Below are 21,555 nucleotides of genomic sequence, written 5' to 3'. Positions count from 1 at the left end.
CTTTTGGGATGAGCAGCTCAGAGGATTGGGAGATGTGCAGGTGTTTCCTGAGGGAAGCATCCCCAGGTATTTCTGTTCCCATGTGCTGGAGGGAGAGCACATGATTTTGTCAAGTGCCTGATTAAGTTTGACATTTGAAAATAGAACTTCACGCCGAAATAAGTACTGTACTTGTGAGTATTTAATTAAGATGTTTAGTTCCTGTCAAGGTTGGTAGTTTCTCTTTGCTGTTAAGGGCAATACATCTTCAGCTGCTGAAATTTCAGAAACCTGTACTTAACCTTTACTCGTCATTCCATTTACATAGAAATCTGATTAACAACTTTGAAAGTTCAGAAGCTGCTACTAAATGCAATTAAAGCCCTTGTGGAGTCTGTTATTAAGAGCTGGCATTTAATGAAGACTGAGGGCACACTACTGTTGCCATCCACACTGGAGCAGGATGTCTTCAGCAATTAGTTGAAGGCATGGAATACACAAAGTGTGCTGTATTGGCCAGCACTGAACATGGTTGGTATTTAAGCAACATGTTCCTTTTTTTATTTATTTTTTTTTTATTTTTGCCCATCTCTTTGCTGGATTTTTTGTGGCATTTTGAGCTGGAGAAGCTCAGCTCAGGTGGGTTCAGCACAGCCCTGGTTTTGCTGTGCATTAGAAATCTTCCCTGAAAGGTGGATGTTTGGCAGGCACTAAACACTAGTGGAGATATCCCTTTTTTCTTTGTGATTTAAAAATGTTTAGCTTCACTTCAGTTATTCATTTCTAGCTGTATTCTTCCCCACCTCCAAACTGTGCAGATAGTGGAGTGATATCCCCTTTCTTCGTGATTTAAGAATGTTTAGCTTTACTTCAGTTATTCATTTCTAGCTGTATTCTTCCCCACCTCCAAATTGTGCAGAGCCACTGGAGCTTGGCTAAATTATAATTGCAGAGCAGAAATGTGCACTCAATTACCTGTTCAACTCTTACACTCCTCCTTGACCTTTTTGTGTGCTGCATGAACAAAAGGAAGTCCAGTCAAACTGAGAAGGGGATTTAATCCTTCAGGGAAATGATTTATTTTGTGCCATCTGTGAAGCAGGGGGTGATTACACCTTTCTGATCAACTTCATTGTTTTGGTGCATTTTTGGGTGCATTTGGATCATAACTGGACCAGATTTATTTCACCAACTTATCACTCATATCAGGACCTTGTGCTGAAGTGATGCATGGATTAGGGCTGTAGAATCATGGAATGGTTTGGGTTGGGAAGGACTAAAAATCATCTCATTCCACTCCCTTCCACTATCCCAGGGTGCTCTAATCCCTGTCCAGCCTGGCCTTGGACACTCCCAGGGATTTGGGACAGCCCCAGCTCCTCTGGGAAATCCATCCCAGCCCCTTCCCAACCTCCCAACCAGGAATTCCTTCCTAATATCCCATCTAAATCTCCCCTCCTTGTGTGTGAATGGATGTGCAGACATAAAATGTAAAAAAATGTAAAACCACACATACACACACACACACAAAGATGTTTTTATGTGGTCATCAAACTCATAGCAATTGCCAGCTATTGAAGCTGGCTGGGTTCATTTGTCAAAAATTCCATAAGAATTTCTTTTTCTTTATTTGTTTTGTGTTTTGTTTGGGTGCCAAGAGCCTGATACCAAAATGAGGAAGTGGCCTTGTTACTCAGATCGTTTCTGCCACTGTAATCTGTGTTTGCAGAACAGCTGAGGTGCCTGGAGAAAAATAAACCCTGTCCATTTGTTTTATGACCCAGTTAGTCAAATTGACTATTGGTGGCTTAAATAAATTTGTCACCAGTGTTTGTTTCTCTGTTATTAAAATACATAAACAAACTAGCAGAACCAGTGGGAAAGATGGGGAGGAAAAAATGACAGCTCAGATTTTGTTCCCATTTTTAGAGACCAGGTTGGATGGGGCTGGGAGCACCCTGGGACAGTGGGAGGTGTCCCTGAACATGGATGGGATGGAATGGGATGGGATTTAAGGTCCCTTCCCACCCAAAACCATCCCAGGATTCACCACAGCACATTTGCCTTGAACTGGAGTAGAAAAATGAAATCCCTTCAGATTTTCCAGCAATATTAACTCATGGGCCAGCCTGAAAATGCAGCCTCAAGTTTCCCTTTCTCACTGCACTCAGAGATTCCTGCTGCTCCCCAGTGTCCCCAGCCTCCCCTGGTTCCCTGGGGCTGCACAGCCCCAGTTTTCCACTTGTTCATCGTGGAAGATTTTCATAAATCTCCTATTTCAGTGTTCAGAGTTGTGCCCTGGCCCTGCACTTCCTACAAAACACAGCAAGACAGAAGCTGAAAATCCACTTTAAAGGCACAAAACCCCCCAGATATTAAAAATATCCACTTAAAAGCCAAGTAAACACCTCCATTGGAATCCTTAGACTGGGCACTTGTTACTGAGCCAGGGTCCCTTTCTTGGGAGCTGCTGTGGCAGTTTGGGTGAAAATTGTGCTTTTCAAGTAATTTTGAGCTTTGTTCCTTCCCTTCCTCCCTTCCTGAAGAGAGATGAAAGTTCCCAGGTCTGCAGTAATTCACAATTAGCATTGATAATGAGGGGAGCACTGATAGTATTATCTGCAGAGTTCAGGAGAGATTTTTTTTACTCTTTCTCAAAAAAAAAGGAATTCTTCTTGTACAGGAATGGAATTTCTGAGGTGCCTTTAAAGAATTAATTCTGGAAGGGATTTTATTATTATGTTTCTGTTAAATGAATTGGAGGAGCAACAAGAAGATGAGATAAAGCAGGCTGAGCAGCATTACAGGTGTTCACAGCCTCTAAAAATTGAAGTTTTGTTCTTTCTTCCCCCTTTGGTGTGTTTGCCAGGTGTGTGCTCAGCCCATGTTCTCCATGTGATAAAACTGACACAGGAAGCTCAGAGCTCTTAGAATTCAATTAACTGTTCCTCTTTTTATTTTTATTGAAATGCCACAATTCCTGCAGCATTTTAATTATCAAGACTTTTGATACAGCAAATTACTGGATAATTAGCTACAGACTGGTGCCTCACTGAGCTCTTCTTGCCTGGTTCTGGCACTTTGTGAACAATTCTGTCTCCAGAGCTTGGAATCACAGAATATTTGGGTTGGAAAGGATCTGAAGGATCATCTGGTCCATCCCCAATTCAGTCCTCAGGAGTTATCCCTCTTTGCTGTGTTTATAAGAATTGCAGGTCACAGCAATTGCATCCAGCTTGAATTCCCAGATTTTTTCCTCTCAGGATTCCTTTGCAGTTGTTTTCTTTGCCCCTGGAATCACCTTTGGCTGGTACCAGCATCTCTCAGGAACTTTGTGCCTTCTCTCAGTGTTTGCTGATCCCACTGAACCCCAGCATGTTGGATCCTTGGAATCTGCTGTAGTTTTTTTTTAACCAGCTTTCCTCCTTGAAATCCCATTAGAAAATCTCTTCTCTGATTTTCAGCCTCTGATTCCTCCAAGTGAAATGTAATTCCAAAGTTTTCTCAGATGCTGGCACAGCTCAGGAGGAGCTCACAGTGTTTGTGCCTCTGTCCAGGGTACCAAAGCATTAAACTGAAAATAAATCTTGCTGCCAGTGGCTGATGTTGGACACCAAGATGCCAGAGACATCCTCAGATACCCTGGGGGTCATTTCTGTGGGGTTTTCCCTCTTAGACTTCAGCTGAAGTTTCATTCCTGGTGGGTGCAAGGACAGATCTGGGTGAGCTCTTCTCACTGGCACAAAGCCATTCCCCAAACACAAACCTTATCAGCTGCTGGTTTTATTTCTAACATCAACTGGAAATGCTGCCTAAAGGTGCTGAGTTCCAGTGGGGATGGTTCCTTCCTGCAGGAGCCTCAGAGTTGGCATTGGGGGGATTTAAGCTGAAGTAAGGCAGGGTTAGATGGGATTTTGGGAAGGAATTCCTGGCTGGGCTGGAATTCCCAGAGCAGCTGTGGCTGCCCCTGGATCCCTGGAAGTGTCCAAGGCCAGGTTGGAGCAGCCTGGGACAGTGGGAGATGTCCCTGCCATGGCTGGGGGTGCAGTGAGATCAGCTTTAAGGTCCTTTCCAAACCCAAAACCATTCTGTGAGTGGTGCAGCAGCTTTGTTAAAATCCCCAGAGGACACAGAGCTCTTGTGATCTCCTCACCTGATCCCTGTGTGGGATTTTCATGATTATAAGCTGCACCATTTTGACTAAAATTTTGGTCTGAACCCGAAGTGCAGCTTATAATCAGGTGTGGTTTATATATGGACAAAGAAGGAAAAGTTGCTGTTTTAGTTTGGAGGACAGGTGTGTGCTGAGAAAGGCAGGAGCTTCTCTTTGAAATGGAGAATGGAAACCCCCTCCCTCCAAATTATTATAATTTTGAAATCAAGAGGCTCTCAGGCAAAGATATGGGAATTAGGAATAACAGTTCTTTACTAGGGAAATTAAAATAGAAATACAGCACTACAAAGAACAAACCCCAAACCCTGACACAGTCAGAGTACAGCCTGACACCCGTCAGGCAGGGTGTTGGCAGCAGTCCCATCCCATGGTGGCTGCATCCTCCTGCAGTGACAGATGTGGCTCAGCTGGAGCAGTGCTCCTGTACAAGGTGCAGTTTCCCTCTAAAGCTCCAGTGGGGATGTGGAGAAATCCGGTTTTCCTCTGGAGTCCAGTGGAGAAAGGGGCTCCCTTAGTGTCCCAAAACCTCTGTTTTTATCTTGGTAAGAAATGTTGGGCTCTTCCCCCTGGCTGGAGCAACTCCCAATGGGATGCAGTAATTTTATCAGTGCCACAGTGGGACTCAATGGCCATGAGCAGAAAATGACTGGCTGGAGGAAGGATGGGTTGTGAAAAGATAAAGAACACTGCCCCAGCTGGTTTATAAACCATGGCCATGAACAGGAGATATCCCATGAGATAAAGAACACTGCCCCAGCTGGTTTATAAACCATGGCCATGAACAGGAGATATCCCATGAGATAAAGAACACTGCCCCAGCTGGTTTATAAACCATGGCCATGAACAGGAGATATCCCATGAGATAAAGAACACTGCCCCAGCTGGTTTCAATGGATGCCCATTAGCAGAATATCTCCCACAGAGATCAGGATCACTGCCCCACCCTCAACAGATGGTGACAGAACAGACACCTTTGATCACACCCTGTATTGTAACATGTGTCTTATAATAATGAAATTACTGTAATTCCCATTTGACACAGACTCTGTACTTTAAGAGGCATCCAGTCCTGACTGGGGGAAGGAGTCAGTGACAGCAAACTGGAGCCTGTGACATCCCTGCTTAATTCTGCTCTGGAACTTTGTGCCTGACCCTTCATCACAGCTTCAGCATTGCAGCCTCTGGATTTCTGACAAAATTCCATCAGGGCAGGTGTTTCCTGCTGGCTGCTCCATCCCCCTGAGCCTGCTCTTCTCTCACCTAACAAAACTCAGCTCGTGCTGGTCTCCTGTGTGGCTGGAATTTGGAATTCCTGTTTTTCCAGATTTTTCAGAATTTCCAGGCTTCTCTGGTGCACCTTCCACCTCTTTTCCCTGATTTCCTGGTTTGCCATGCCAGGGTTTGATTTGGCATTCCAGATGTGAGATCAAAGCTCTGCTTTTTACAGCCATTTCCTATGAACTGATTAATAACCCATTACCTTTAATACCCCAAATTTTCCAGTCAACTTTACACAATAATCCTGTATATCAAGACTTCCTTTCAGTTCTGTAGAAGTAGAAATTTTCCTCTGCTGACAATCCTTGCAGTACATTGGTTATATTATTGAAAATCAGAATAAAAAACACTAACAGGAGATGTGATTTTCTGTGTTCACTTCATTACTTGCCATTTTTCTCCCCAAACATGATAATTTATAAACCTTGTCTAGTAATTTTCCATAGAGATGTGAGCCAGGAAAAGTTCAGGTCCATTCAATCTGTAAGAGGTTTGAAGAAACATTTAAAGAATTTAAAATTAATTAACATTTAAAGCCATATTTCAAGATTCATGGAATAGTTTGGGTTGGAAAGGATCTTAAAGATTAAAGAAGTTCCAACCTCAACACTTCCACTATCCCAGGGTGCTCCAAGCCCCATCCAGCCTGGCCTTGGACACTTCCAGGGTCAGCTTCTAATTACTGTTGTTTTCAAAATGATGAGACTGAAATTGAGAAGGTTTCCACTCAACAAAATAAAGGGAGGCTGGAATAATCTGGCATTTCTTTTGGAATACAGAGGATAAAAAGAGGAATTAAGATTTCTGGCAGCTTGTAAATCCAGTGTCAGAGATTTTCTCATTTCTAGTTGAACATTGGCCCGCACCTGCCTGGATTTCTTTGTTGTCTTCTGGTGTTTTAAGCTTTTCTCATATCCTTGATGGCATAAATCTTTATCTCTTTCTGTTTATTTAAAGCTAAATTTGTCACCATCATAAGAATTTCCATCTTCTGGAAATCCCTGTTGCTGGACATGAATTCTATTATTCCCCCTTAATTCTTTTTTAATAGAATCTTCTATCATCTGTTCTTTGATACTGTCCCTGATCAATATGAGGTGGAGAGAGCAGTAATTACCTGGGCTTCTCATTCACCCTTGAAAAATTTGTGGTTTTCCTTGGATTTTCAGGACCCCCCTCAAGGATAGGGTGGGGGGTGAAAGTCAGAGTTTATGGTTTGAAACTGGTTTGGTGGTGGAGCAGTGTCCACACTGCACCTTCCACCTGAATTCAGGGTATGTGAGGGTGTGAAACACCAATTAAAGCTTTTAATTTATAGAATAAAATTTATTCAGAGCTCAGCACTCCTATCTAAAACCTCACAAAAAATGCAAAAAAAAAAAATTATTTATCTGTCACCCTAGCCAGGTGTGTTTTACTGCCCATACTTTCTTCAGGTCAATCTTGGACATGATAAAAACCCATCCAGCTTGTGCTGGGGCTCAGCCAAGGAAGGAAAGAAGCAGAAAAAGAAGCAGAAGGAAAGAAGGGCAGAGCAGGGTGAGCTCAACATGACAGACAGGCCACACACACTGCCCTGACCTTCTGCAATTTGGGAATTTAATTACACCCCCAAATCCATAACAATTACCTTTTTAATAAACCACTTGCTATTATTAATTTTCATCCCCAAAGAGCAGTTGGGTGCAGGCTGCTTTGTTCTCCTGCATTTCTGGACAGCTTTATTTGTTTGAGGGATGCAAACACAGCCCAGGGATGGCAGGATTCAGCCATGGAACACAAACTCCAAATCCTTGTTCCAGATGAATGGGATGCTGCAAACTTCAGAGCCCCTCATCAATCTTGCTGTGATTAATGTCTAACGAGGTTTGTGAGTGATGCCTCAGCAGCTGCTAATCAGGTGTGGTGGGACCAAATCTAATTCCCCTGCTTGGCTGCTTCAGGAAAACTCCTTGTGCTTGCACAGGCAGGAAAGGCTTGGGGTTTGTGGCTTTTAAGTGGATGTTTTTAATATTTGGGGTTTTGTGCCAGGGAAGGAACAAACCTCAGAATTACTTGAAAAGCACAATTTTCACCCAAACTGCCACAGCAGCTCCCAAAAAAGGGACCCTGGCTCAGTAACAAGTGCCCAGTCTAAGGAATCCAATGGAGGTGTTTTACTTGGCTTTTAAGTGGATATTTTTAATATCTGGGGGGTTTTGTGCCTTTAAAGTGGATTTTCAGCTTCTGTCCTGCTGTGGTTTTTAGGAAGTGCAGGGCCAGGGCACAACTCTGAACACTGAAATAGGAGATTTATTCAAATCCTCCACGATGAACAAGTGGAAAACTGGGGCTGTGCAGCCCCAGGGAATCAGGGGAGGCTGGGGACACTGGGGAGCAGCAGGAATCTCTGAGTGCAGTGAGAAAGGGAAACTTGAGGCTGCTTTTGGAGGCCAAGTGCTGCCAGCATTTTCAGGCTGGCCCATGAGTTAATATTGCAGGAAAATCAGAAGGGATTTCATTTTTCTGCTGCAGTTTCAAGGCAAATGTGCTGTGGTGAATCCTGGGATGGTTTTGGGTGGGAAGGGACCTTAAATCCCATCCTATTCCACCCCATCCATGGCAGGGACATCTCCCACTGTCCCAAGGTGCTCCAATCCCAATGTCCAATCTGGCCTGGGACATTGCAGGGATCCAGGGATGCTCTGGCAATTCCAGGAATTCCTTCCCCAGTCTCCCCTTTCCCATTCCCTGTGTCCTGTCCCTTGTCCCCAGTCCCTCTGCAGCTCTCCTGGAGCCCCTCCAGGCCCTGGAATGTTCTGGAAGCTCTCCCTGCATCCTTCCCTTCTCCAGCCTGGCAATTCCCAGCTCTCCAGAACCTGACATTGGATCCATCTCCTCTCCAAGCAATTGATGCATCCAGGGGCTTCCCTTGCAATCTCAGCAAACCATCAAGGCTCTCCCTTCCCTGGGCCTCTCTTTTCTATCCCCACTTTCCATCCCAGTCCCTCTGCATGGATTCTGAGTGTCCTGAATCCCACAATCCTGGCCTGCCTTGCCTGGGCAGGGAGCTCCAAGCTCATGGCAGGGACACCTCCCAGCATCCCAGGCTGCTCCAATCCTTCCTTGGCCACTGCAGGATCCAGGGATTCTCTGGCAATTCCAGCAATTCCTTCCCCAATCTCCCCTTTCCCCATTCCCTGTGTCCTGTCCCTCTGTGCCTTTCCCAAACTCCAGCTCTCCTGGAGCCCTTTAGGTCCTGGAATGTTCTGATGTTCCCTGAATCCTCTCTGGAATTCTCTCCTGTCCCCTTGGCTGTGTCCTGTCACTGCTCAGCCACATTTACATTTAATTACTTCATCCTGAAGAATTTGTGGAAGTGTTGAATTCAGGACACTGGAGCAAAAAGAGCTTTGATCTGCCTGGCCCAGTTTCTGCTACACTTGAATTTTTTTAACTGAAAAATGAACTCCCCATTCCTCTTTCCCTGTTTTCCTCTTCTTAGAGGTTTCCACATCCCTGGAGTGTCCCAGGCCAGGTTGGATGGGGTTTGGAGCATCTGGGACAGTGGAAATGTCCCTGCCATGGCAGGGGTGGCACTGGATGAGCTTTAAGATCCCTCTCAACCCAAATCATCCTGGAATTTAATGAATTTTGAGGATAATTATCAAAATCAGCTTTTACAGCTTCTGATTTTTTCAGAGCCTTGTATCCAACCATCCTCCCTGCCTATTTTGTAAATCGTTTAATCAAGTAAATTAAAAATAAAGCAACATTTTTCTCTCATTTTCCCCAATTTTGGCAATTTATGAATATCTTAGAGCAAACTGATCTCCTGGTTCTCTGTTTCACCTTTTTCCCCACAGAGAATTCCTTCTGCTCCCAACCCAAACCTTTCTTGGAGGTTTTGAAGCCCTGAATTTCACACTTAATATTCCCTACTCCTGGATATAATGTGACACCAGCATCGTGGAATCCATCAGAAATAGGTTTTATCCATAATGGAAGAACAAATTGCTTAATGTTTTTCTCTTTTTTCCAACTTGATTAAGTTTGAGGGTTTAATTAGATTTTTTTTTTGTGGCGATTTTCAGGTTGTTAATTTAAGTGGAGAAGATGAAATGCAAATAGGTGAATACAAACAGGTTTGGTAAATTAGTGTCAAAAATTAGCAGAGTGATTATTTTTTACCAATAAACACAAATTTTCAAAGCCTGTGCTCAGGTAAAGTTTTAATTGAGATGGTTTAGGAATCAGATTTTCTGTGTGTTTGTATTATTATTTTTTTCCCAAGCCATCCCAAATTGTTTCTAATTAGGGGCACGATTCCATTTGCTTGGATATTTATTCCTGTGTAATTTGTTTCAACTTAGGCAGCACAGGAGTGATGAATTCTTTTCATTACCTGCAACTCTCTTTGATGGGCTTTGACTGGCTAATTATTCACATGGAACACATTCTGAGTAGGTAAAAATTCCTGAAAATAAACAGACTTTTGAAATAGACTGACAGAAGTTCATTTTTGAGGGCTTTTGTTTCATCTTCAGACACAATGAAATTAAAAATGGAGTCACTTGGAGAGTGGTTTTACTTCTGCACCTTAAATAATATCAAATATTGTCTGCAGAGGTTTCACAGGGGGACTCTTGGGTCACAAAGGGAGCCCCAGCCCCTCACTGAGTGATTTGGGACTGGAAAATCAATCCTAAACTCCACTGACAGCTGTGGGAATTCATAATTTCAGTGATAAAAGAAGCATTTTTTGGTTGGGAGCAATTAAAGGACAATTTTGCAGCTTTTCAGGCTATTTTCCATCCCAGGTGACCCCCAGCACACACCTGGATGTTTCCTATTTCTCCATATAAATATGCTGGAATTATTTAACCACATAAAAAATATTTTAACTGCACTGCTCACTATTGCAAACCTTTCTTTTTAAAAGCATTATTTCCATTTATAATCAGTGTATAAAGCTCACCCACCCTCACCCCATGGCTGCCAGGGATGGAATCATTTTTGGGAACTTTTTGCAGGTTTCTTTTGGTACCATCAAGGGTTTGGAGCAGAAAAATCCCATCCCTGGAAGTGTCCAAGGCCAGGCTTGGAACATCCTGGTCTGGTGGTCATGGCAAGAGATGGGATTGGATGATCTTGAATGAACCTTCCCAACCCAAGCCATTCAAAAAATTCTAAACCTTTTGGTTTAGAACTTTTGGGAACTTTTTTCAGGTTCCTTTTGGGACCTTCAGGGGGTTGGAGCAGAAAAACTCAATCCCTGGAAGTGTCCAAGGCCAGGCTTGGACCATCCTGGTCTGGTGGTCATGGCAAGGGGTGGGACTGGATGATCTTGTAGATCCTTCCCAACCCAAACCATTCCAAAAATTCTAAACTTTTTGGTTTAGAACTTTTGGGAACTTTTTGCAGGTTCCTTTTGGTACTATCAGGGGTTTGGACAGAAAAACCCCTGGAAGTGTCCAAGGCCAAGCTTGGAGCAACCTGGTCTGGTGGTCATGGCAAGGGGTGGGACTGGATGATCTGGAATGAACCTTCCCAGCCCAAACCATTCAAAAATTCTAAACCTTTTAGTTTAGAACTTTTGGGAACTTTTTTCAGGTTCCTTTTGGGACCTTCAGGGGGTGGAGCAGAAAAACCCCTGGAAGTTTCCAAGGCCAAACTTGGAACAGCCTGGTCTGCTGGTCATGGCAAGGAGTGGGACTGGTTGATCTTGAAGAACCTTCCCAATCCAAACCATTCTTAAATTCTAAACCACTTTTGGTTTAGAACTTTTGGGAACTTTTTGCAGGTTCGTTTTGGGATTGTCGGGGGCTTGGAGCAGAAAAATCCCTCCCTGGAAGTGTCCAAGGCCAGGCTTGGAGCAACCTGGTCTGGTGGTCATGGCAAGGAGTGGGACTGGTTGATCTTGAAGAACCTTCCCAACCCAAACCATTCTTAAATTCTAAACCACTTTTGGGAACTTTTGCAGGTTCTTTTTGGTACCATCAAGGGTTTGGAGCAGAAGAACCCATCCCTGGGAGTGTTCAAGGCCAGGCTTGGACCATCCTGGTCTGGTGATTAGGGCAAGAGATGGGACTGGATGATCTTGAAGAACCTTCCCAACCCAAGGAATATAAAATAAATTTTTCACCAAACTCAAGCCAATCCTTAGGATTTTTAAATCAGTTTTTTTTTTAAATAAAGCCGCATTTCTATCAATGACAATTTTTGTGAGTTCTGTTGGTTTTCCCCCATAAAACCTATAAATCCCAGGCCCTGCAGGGACATGCTGGTGCTGTTCTAGCCCAGCTGCTGATCTCTCTCCTCCCTGCAGATGCTGCTGACCGAGTACCTGGACATGAAGAACACGCGCACGGCCTCGGAGCCCTCGGCCCAGCTCAGCTACGCCAGCTCCGGCCGCGAGTTCGCCGCCTTCTTCGCCAAGAAGAAACCCCAGAGACCCAAAAACCCTCTCTTCAAGTAAGTGCAGGGCTTTGTAAAGCTGGGCCTAAGCTGCCTTTGGTCCCTGGAGTGCTGGCAATCGCGGTTTCACGGCGTGAGAGCTGTGGAAGTGGCGGGGTGGGGATTTAATGCGCGCAGCTGAAGATCTGTGATGGATTCAGAGCTGGGTTTTAGAGCTGAGCTCTTCCCAGGACTCATTCCAGGAGTGGGAATCCCATTACAGGAGCTGCTGCAGAGCATGGAGTGATCCATTCTGCCTCCCTTTGTCCATGGTAAATTCAGGAGCTGTTAGAGGGAGAGATAAAGTGCGCTGGACAAAGGGAATTAAGATAACTGTGTAATTACTGCATAGACTGAGCACTTAATCCTGTCACTAACTCCTTTAATTCTGCACTCAGGCTGCAAAGAATTAAGTGGTTGGGAGAGGAGTGTAAGAGAGAGGAGGATGAGAGAGGCTGGGTGGCCAAGGGAAGGAATTGGGAGAGCAAATTTGAGCAGGGATGAGGAGTGAGGAGTTGCTGAGCAGCGCTGGTGGGAGAGGAGATTCACACCTGGATTCGGGAGAGCTGTGCTGGAATTTTCTTCTCTTCCCCTGCTTCCCCATGCTGGCCATTCTCTTGGGCCTCTGGAGGATTTTGGAGAGGACCTAAAATACTGTTTTGGCAGAGGTACTCCCAGTAGATGTCCTCTCATAGAACTGAAATTCCAGTTGGAAATTCAAGTTTTCCACAGTCTTTGCTCTCCCAGGATGAGCTCTCCTGTAATTAGAGATTAAGTGTTGCCTCCTTCCCCTGTCAACTCATGATTATTACCCCTCACCTTGTTTTTTTTTTTTTACCCTCTCATGGCTGTTTTGGGCTGAGAATTCCACTTGGAATTTCCTCTGACCTGCAGATGGATATAGGAGCAGAATAAGGCTGCTCACCTGTCTGTTCCCAGGTGTACAAGGACCCAAATTTGGGGTTTGAGGATAAAAATTGGGATTGAAATGTGAGGAATGAGCATGCTCTGGCTCACCTGAGGCTGGTTAGAGTTTGTCAGCAGAGAGGAGGTGGCTGTAATTGTTTGCAGGAGGGGGAATCACCTGGTGGGAGCAGCATCCCCCAGCACTCCTGGTGCTGTCCCTGAGCAGTGCTGTCCCCACGGTGACAGCAGCACTCCTTGGGATCTCTCATTTGCTTATCTGCCTGCTGTCAGCTGTCACCTATCGATGGAAATCTCCCTTGAAATGGAATTTCTCAGCCCACTGAGGTTTGTACATGTTTGATGAAGTGTTATTCTTGTCTCCCCTCCCATCTTTGGTGCTTTTTTTTTTCCCTGCCTTTCCATTAGCTCTGTCCAAATCGAGGAGATTTCCTCTTGTCACCACAAAAATCTGCATTTCATTCCTCAGTGTCTCTTAGGGCAGGGCTCCACCTCCTGTTTTGCTCACAGGCTGTTGGTGCTGTGTCCTTTGGTAGCTGTGTGCTCATTTAATTAATACTAAATATTGAGCTTATTTAATTAATATTAAATATTTCTGCTATTTGTCTCTTCAAGGAATAGAGGGAAGTTGTGTCCTGCTCTCTGGAAATCAGGAGCTGGTGTTTAGAAAAAACTTGGAATCTTTATTTCCTTTAAAATGGCTGTAATTAAAAAAAATATTTATTTAGTTGTAATGTTGGCTTGAAGAGGAAAGCTTCAGTTGAAGGGTAATTTGGGAATTTGGATAATTGATGCCATCTTCCCAAAAAAGTAGCCAAGGGCATGCTCAGGTTGCCGGCTCAGATTTCCAAGATGGAAATTGGAAAACAAGACAGGGGTGACCTGCACAAGCAAGAGTGGAACACCCAAGAAATCAGTGCCACACTTGGCTGTAATTCTCTGTAATTCTAAATAAAACCAAAATATTTTGAAAGCTTTGTGGGAGGATCAGCATTGGGAAGGGTGGAGGAGTGAAGTGGGAACAGGAATGTGGGGAAGAGGTGGCAGAGGAAGGGAAATAAGGGAGAAAAACTGGATGGTTGTGGAAAAGAAGGGATGAGGTCTGGGTTTGGTGCCTGGAAAAACCAGTGGGATAATGTTGCTCTCTTTGTCTCCCTGGGGCCAGAAGGGAACACAGAGCCAAGAATTTACAGCTCATTTAATTAAAATCAGAAGGGTTTGTTGTAATTTGATAAATTGTTATTAGTTCAGTTGCAATAACACCAACACTCACAGTCCAAATTAAAGCAGAAAAGGCTCATTAATAGTAATAATCTTACCACTAGTGCCCAGGAAAGCTGTGAAATGCTTCCCCCTGTCCCTGGGGTGATGCTCGTGGTCCCAGGGCAGCACTGAGGCTGATTCCATCTTCCTGAGCAGTGGGATTGAGGAGGGAATGAGGAGTTTTACAGCAAATCATCAACACCTTGAGGTTCTTCTTGTGACAGAAATTCCCTTCCCAAGCCTGGTGTCCATGGGGGCTGTTTGTCCCCACCATGAGCTCCTTTCTCCCTGCTCCCCAGAGCCCATCCAGGCTTGGATTTTTTTGGGAAATGCCAGCCTGGAGCAGCAGCTCATGGTCATGGGGGTGTTCCTAGCACTGAGCTCAGGCACAGAGCCCTTGGCCAGGGGACACTTCTGTCACAGGGTCACTGAGGTGGCAGTGAGCGGCTTTTAAGTGCCAAAAATCCTCTTGGTGGGGCAGAAATGGTTGGAAAAATATTTGGATTGGTCCTTGTGGATTATTAGAGCCATACAATAAATAATAATTGATTGGTGCCTAATTTCCAGGAGAGTAATATATTTACATTTGATATTATTAAGAGCTGAGTGGGGCTCACAAGAAAGGTGCTTCCAGTGCCTGGACTGACTGAATCCCTTTGAATTCCAGGTTTGAATCCTCATCCCATGCCATCAGCATGAGTGCCTACCTGAGGGAGCAGAGGAGGGAGCTGTACAGCAGGAGTGGGGAGCTGCAAGGTATGGAAAAGGATCCTGTGGTGATTGGATAATTCCCTTCTGCAGGAGCTGGAATGTCCTGTCCAGCCTCTGGCAGGTGTTGATCTCTGCCCTGAATCTCTCCAGGTTTTAAGCTTTTGTTTATGATGAGGTTGTGAAGGGTTTCTCTTAATTCTCTCAGCATTTTCAGATGGAGGTTGAGGTCTTGAAAAATATTCATAAAACAATAGGTGAAACACAAACAACCTCACCTTGAGCACTGGGTTTGGTTATTGGAGCTACCTTGGATATTTATCTGCAGTTTATTTCCTTACTGTGATTTTTACCCTGCATTGCTTTGGGAGCTGAGCTCAGGCTGCTCAAACTTGAAGCTGGATGGACTGAAGTGACCAATTCTTTGTGTTCTGTACACTTGAGGAGCTGCAGAGTGCTTGCAGATGGTGAATCTGGGGATTTGGGCTGCTCTTGCTGATTTATATTGCCCATGGCAAGTGCTGTGTGTGCCCAGGGAAGTGTTCCCTGCCCCAGGGAACATAATTTCATTTGTGTTCCCTGAATGATCCAGTGGTTGGGTTTGGCAGCAGAATCAATCCTTGGGAACATCCTAAGATTGCCATGATCATGTACAGCAGGACTGAATTCCTTTGCATCATCCACTCCACTTTCTTCTTGGGCTAATCATAACAAGGGAATAATTTATGCTCTTCAAATATGACAGCAATGACCAGGGGCAGAATTTCTCCTGGAACTCTTGTCCATGGTAATTTTCAGCTGGCTTTTAAATGAGAATGTTTTATAATTTGCAAGAGAATTTTGGATGCCTTCATGTTCACAACTTTTCCTCAACTTAAACCCATGAGAGTGTGAAAAAAAAAACCTCAAGAGGCAGAGATTGCTCTTGTGACAGCTTGATTCACTTGGGTGACTGCAGAGGTGATGTCAGCATTGATGATCAGGGGTGTAATGGTTCTGTGGTGAATTCTGAGATCCTTTTGGGACTGAGAGGGAAGAACCTGAGCTCAGGACGTGCTGAGGGTGACACTGCCCACCCCTGACCGCACAGCATGTGAGAAAAAAGGGAAGTGCAGGTACAGTAATGTCACAATTATAAGCTGCACCATTTTGACTAAAATTTTGGTCCAAACCCGAAGTGCGGCTTATAATCAGGTGTGGCTTATATATGGACAAAGAATGAAAAGTTGCTGTTTTAGTTTGGAGGACAGGTGTCTGCTGACAAAGGCAGGAGCCTCTCTGAAATGGAGAATGTAAACCCCCTCCCTCCAAATTATTGTAATTTTGAAATCAAGGGGCTCTCAGGCAAAGATATGGGAATTAGGAATAACAGTTCTTTACTAGGGAAATTAAAATAGAAATACAGCACTACAAAGAACAAACCCCAAACCCTGACACAGTCAGAGTACAGCCTGACACCTGTCAGGCAGGGTGTTGGCAGCAGTCCCATCCCATGGTGGCTGCATCCTCCTGCAGTGACAGATGTGGCTCAGCTGGAGCAGTGCTCCTGTACAAGGTGCAGTTTCCCTCTAAAGCTCCAGTGGGGATGTGGAGAAATCCGGTTTTCCTCTGGAGTCCAGTGGAGAAAGGGGCTCCCTTAGTGTCCCAAAACCTCTGTTTTTATCTTGGTAAGAAATGTTGGGCTCTTCCCCCTGGCTGGAGCAACTCCCAATGGGATGCAGTAATTTTATCAGTCCCACAGTGGGACTCAATGGCCATGAGCAGAAAATGACTGGCTGGAGGAAGGATGGGTTGTGAAAAGATAAAGAACACTGCCCCAGCTGGTTTATAAACCATGGCCATGAACAGGAGATATCCCATGGAGATAAAGAACACTGCCCCAGCTGGTTTATAAACCATGGCCATGAACAGGAGATATCCCATGAGATAAAGAACACTGCCCCAGCTGGTTTATAAAACATGGCCATGAACAGGAGATATCCCATGAGATAAAGAACACTGCCCCAGCTGGTTTATAAACCATGGCCATGAACAGGAGATATCCCATGAGATAAAGAACACTGCCCCAGCTGGTTTCAATGGATGCCCATTAGCAGAATATCTCCCACAGAGATCAGGATCACTGCCCCCACCCTCAACAGATGGTGACAGAACAGATACCTTTTATCACACCCTGTATTGTAACATGTGGCTTATAATCAAGTGCAGCTTATGTATGGACAAAGAATGAAAAGTTACCGACACCCAGAAGTGCGGCTTATACTCAGTGTGGCTTATAATCATGAAATTACTGTACTTCTCCGTACTTATGTGCTCTGTGTTACAAACTGTGTGGGACAAATGTGGGCACAAAGCCAAGAATTTTGTGGCTGTTGAGAATTTTGAGCTTTTGGGGACCATCAGGGAGCCTGCAGCACTTGCTCCAGAATTTCCTGCCCCTTTGGGATGAGTCCTGTTGCCTTCTGTCATTCCCAGTTGTCCTTGTGGCTTTAAAAACAAGCAGAGAACAGAACTGACTCTCTCCAGATCTGTGTCCTCCTCCTGGTGCCTTGTGGCTTAAATTTGGGGATTTTTTTGGTGGTTCTTGCTGTTACACTGAGGGTTTTAAGCCGCTCCTGTCCTGGGTTTGGAGCTCCTTCAGAGCCAGATTTCATGGAAAAGTGATTCCTTATGAAAACAACACGAATGCTGGGGCAGCATTTGGGAGGAGCAGGACACTGGGAGCATTTCCAGGAGAGGAGGATGCAGCAGAGCTGCTCAGGCTGCCCACGGTGGGGAAGAACAAAGCCCAGGAGCTGACAAAGAAGAAAAGGACAAAAACAGGAATGAGAGTGGAGAGGGCCAAGATCCTGCTGCCCTTTGCAGCTCAATTGGAAGAGGCTGGACATGATGCAATAGGTGACAAAAAGTCAGTGTGGGGAGGCAGTGGGGACAATAGATGAGATGAATTTGCTGAGAGTCTTTGCAGTTGAAGCATCAAGAAAAGTTTCCCTTTGAAGTTCACGTTAAAAATGCAGTAACCTCTGTCTCTATTATGAGCTGCTGTTCCCTTTTAGGTTGCTCATTAATCTTCCTGAATCCCAGACCACAGCAAGATCTGCATTTGGATTTTTTTTTTTAATATATATATATTTATTTTTTTTATTCCTTTTAAAGAGAAATACAATTTAGTTGTTCAATCAGGTTAGTGGAAAGCAGGCATGTGACACTCTGTCTTCTGTGAACACTGCACAGTTTCTGTTCCCAACAGCCTTATCCACAGGGATGATTTTTCAGTGGCAGCAGGGGGAGGGTGACTTGTTAGGGAATCTTTTTTCCTGAAAAGATCTTCAAAGAAACATATGCATGAAAAGAAAGGAATTTATAAAAGTTTAGCTCACGCTAACTTTTTTGAAATAAGAATTTAATTTAAATAGCCTTAAAAATGTGTGAAGATCAGAGTGATGCTTTGTCATTAACCCCTTTGATTTGGACTGAAATAGTGCAGAGCATGAGGCTCACATTATCCCTCAGAGGGGGAAAGGGACCTGCTGCAAGTGATTTAGAGCTGGAATTCTTCTGCCTCATTCCACTGAAATTGCAGGAGAAAGACTTTGGCCATGTGTTTCCCCTTGAAGCCACACAAGTTCTCTGTCATTAAAACAAAAGGTGGGGGCAAGAACAGAAGTGAAATATTTCTCTGGGGAGAGCTGGGAATGTTCCCCTGGAGAAGAGAAAATTCCAGGGAAACCTCAGAGCTCCTTGCAGGACCTAAAGGGGCTCCAGGAGAGCTGGAATTTGGGAAAAGCCTGGAGGGACAGGACCCAGGGAATGGGGAAAGGGGAGATTGGGGAAGGAATTGCTGGAATTGCCAGAGAATCCCTGGATCCCTGCAGTGGCCAAGGAAGGATTGGAGCAGCCTGGGATGCTGGGAGGTGTCCCTGCCATGAGCTTGGAGCTCCCTGCCCAGGCAAGGCAGGCCAGGATTGTGGGATTCAGGACACTCAGAATCCATGCAGAGGGATTGGGATGGAAAGTGGGGATAGAAAAGAGAGGCCCAGGGAAGGGAGAGCCTTGATGGTTTGCTGAGATTGCAAGGGAAGGCCCTGGATGCATCAATTCCTTGGAGAGGAGATGGATCCAATGTCAGGTTCTGGAGAGCTGGGAATTGCCAGGCTGGAGAAGGGAAGGATGCAGGGAGAGCTTCCAGAACATTCCAGGGCCTGGAGGGGCTCCAGGAGAGCTGCAGAGGGACTGGGGACAAGGGACAGGACCCAGGGAATGGGGAAAGGGGAGACTGGGGAAGGAATTCCTGGCTGGGCTGGAATTCCCGGAACATCCCTGGATCCCTGCAGTGCCCAAGGCCAGGTTGGACATTGAGGAGCTCCCTGGGACAGTGGAAATGTCCCTGCCATGGCAGGGGTTGCACTGGATGAGATTTAAGATCCCTTCCCACCAAAGCATTCCAGGATTCTCCAAATGACAGGGAACACCAGCTACCACTTCATCACCTGCCCCTCTTCTGGCTTCCAGAAGAGATTTCTATTCAAAGGGAAATATTTAGGAATTGTGCATTCTGGGTTGGGTTTGGTTGGTAATTCCAAGTAGGTGCTTGGGAAGAGCTCCCCTGGTTCCCAAGGACATGAATGGACTCCACACCTGCTCAGCACCTCCAAAAATTGAGATTTGTGGTTTCTTCCCCCCTGGAAGCTCAGCCCTTCTGCAGTAATTCAACTTCGCTGTGGCTTTGTGGAGCAGGATTTTATTGGGGATGTGGCTGGGGGATGGATTGTCCAGGGAAGGATGGTGGGAGCAGGAGCAGGATCAGAACTCCAGAGTCAACACTCAGTCCCATGTTAGACCCCACTGGTTTGTATTGACTATAAAGATATTGATTTATAGACAGGTTTTTATTGATTATTGAAAGTATTGAGTTATAGACAGGTTTTTATTGATTATAAGGTATTGATTTATAGACAGACAGCCATCCTGCCACTCAGGGGGATGCTCCATGTGCTGTTCCTTGAGGAATCACTGCTGCAAATACTTGTGTTCCATTGGAGGATAGAAAATATTCTTGGATTGTTGTCATGCCTTTGGTTTTTTTTCTTTTTCATTTGTTTTGGGGTTTTTATGAAAAGCTGTCTCTGCTCCTGCTGCTTTGGCAACTTGTGGATGAGTTTTTGCTCTGCTGGCTCTGGAATTGGGGACAGGGCTTGTTGTACAAGGAAAGGAGAAAAAACTCACCTGACTTCACAGAGAAAGTCTTTAATAGAACAAAGAATGAAATTTGTGCCCCCAAGCTGAATCCTCCCAGCTACTGGAGATATTTTGTGTGCTGAACTGAAACTGCAGAAATTCAATATTGCTTTATGAAGGTATTTAGGCAGTTTCTGTCCAGAGCATTTCAGGGATGCAGTGCACTTCTTCCTACTATTAAAAAAAAATAAAAATTGATAAGTTCCCCTTGCTTCCATTTGAAGGAACAGGAGGGGAATTGAAGGAGATGATTTTTAAGGACCCTCTCAACCAAACCATTCTGGCACTCTGTGAAGTTTCAGTTTTTCTGAGGTGAATTTAAATACCCAGAACTTTTGCAGAGTGATTTTTCTCGTCGGGAGTAGTAAGGTTATTATAATAATTTATTTATAAACTAAAAATGTAATGCTAGAGGTTCTTGTGGATTTTAAATCAAACATCTAAAATCTGACCAGCAGTTTAGAGCACTTCCACACTTTGGAATGTCCAGGGCCAGGCTGGATGGGGCTTGGAGCACCCTGGGACAGTGCAAAGTGTCCCTGCCATGGCAGGGGGTGGCACTGGGTGATTTTTTAAGGTCCCTTCCAACCCAAACCAATCTGGGATTTTAGGAACCTTCCAGGTTGCTCACCTCAGTAAAACAAAGGTATAACAACACAATAAGTTATAGTGGATAATTTTTAGAAACTCCACTAATTTTTTTTTTTTTTTTTTTTGCTGGCTGGGTGATGAATTAAAAACCTTGAACACCTCCCTGACACAAATCTAAATTTGGGACATGGATTTGTGTTACTCCCCACCCTGCTGCTCATCCATTCCCCACCCAAGCCTGAAAAATTCCTTACCAGAAGGTTTTAAATAATTAAAGAAAATCAACTACGAACTCTGCTAATTAAGATTTAGACGCCAAGAAATAGCAGCAGAGGCAGCCAGGATCTGATCTGACAAGGGCACCATGTAAGGCCAGGTCCAGGGAAAATGCAGTGATTTGTAGGTGCCTTGTTCCATTTGGATTCACCCAGGGGCTGCTGGAGGGAGCCAGCTGTGCTCAGCAGTGACAGAAAGCGATGCTGACATTTGGGATAATGAAAATTCGGTTCAGCACCTCTCAGAGATGTGGGTGATAATGTGTTGTCAGTCAGAGGTGCTGGGGAGGGGGAGAGGGGACAGGATTCATGTCTGCTTAAAGGAGACCTTGTGACAAGTGGCCTGTGCTGGTTAAAAAATATTCCTTAAGGAAGGAGGGGGAATAAACCAGCAGAAAATGAGGAGGGGTGGTGGGAAGGATCAGGATGTGACAGGAAGGTCTCACAGATATTTGTGTATAGCAGAAAGATCTTGGAATGTAGAATCTGGAGAAGGAATAGAAATGATTGCAAGTTCTGATACAGAGGACAAGAATTGCTGAGCCAGTCTCACTGGGTAACTGAGAAGGCAAAGAGCAGGTGAGTTGGAAGGGGCTTTTGTGACTCTGAGCAAAGGATAAATCCACCTCAAACAAAAGATGTTTTTACCAAGCAAAAAGATTTTCACAGACAAACAGGAAAACCAATGTT

The 21,555-nt window shown here is 44.7% G+C and overlaps 1 protein-coding gene across 1 annotated transcript in view; it reads left to right on the top strand.

The window, feature by feature from the left end:
* EXOC4 (exocyst complex component 4) overlaps nucleotides 1-21,555 on the top strand; it is a 264,576-nt gene that overhangs the window by 79,636 nt on the left and 163,385 nt on the right. Inside the window, exons 8-9 of the mRNA XM_033057550.2 lie at nucleotides 11,739-11,884; nucleotides 14,721-14,809. Coding sequence (XP_032913441.1) covers nucleotides 11,739-11,884; nucleotides 14,721-14,809 — 235 coding nt within the window. The remainder of the gene's footprint in view (nucleotides 1-11,738; nucleotides 11,885-14,720; nucleotides 14,810-21,555) is intronic.

The sequence above is a fragment of the Catharus ustulatus genome, chromosome 4 (genome assembly GCF_009819885.2).
Source record: "Catharus ustulatus isolate bCatUst1 chromosome 4, bCatUst1.pri.v2, whole genome shotgun sequence".
NCBI classification, from domain to species: Eukaryota; Metazoa; Chordata; class Aves; order Passeriformes; family Turdidae; genus Catharus; species Catharus ustulatus.
Note: the sequence above shows the minus strand (reverse complement) of the source record. Positions and strands in the feature narration are given on the sequence as shown.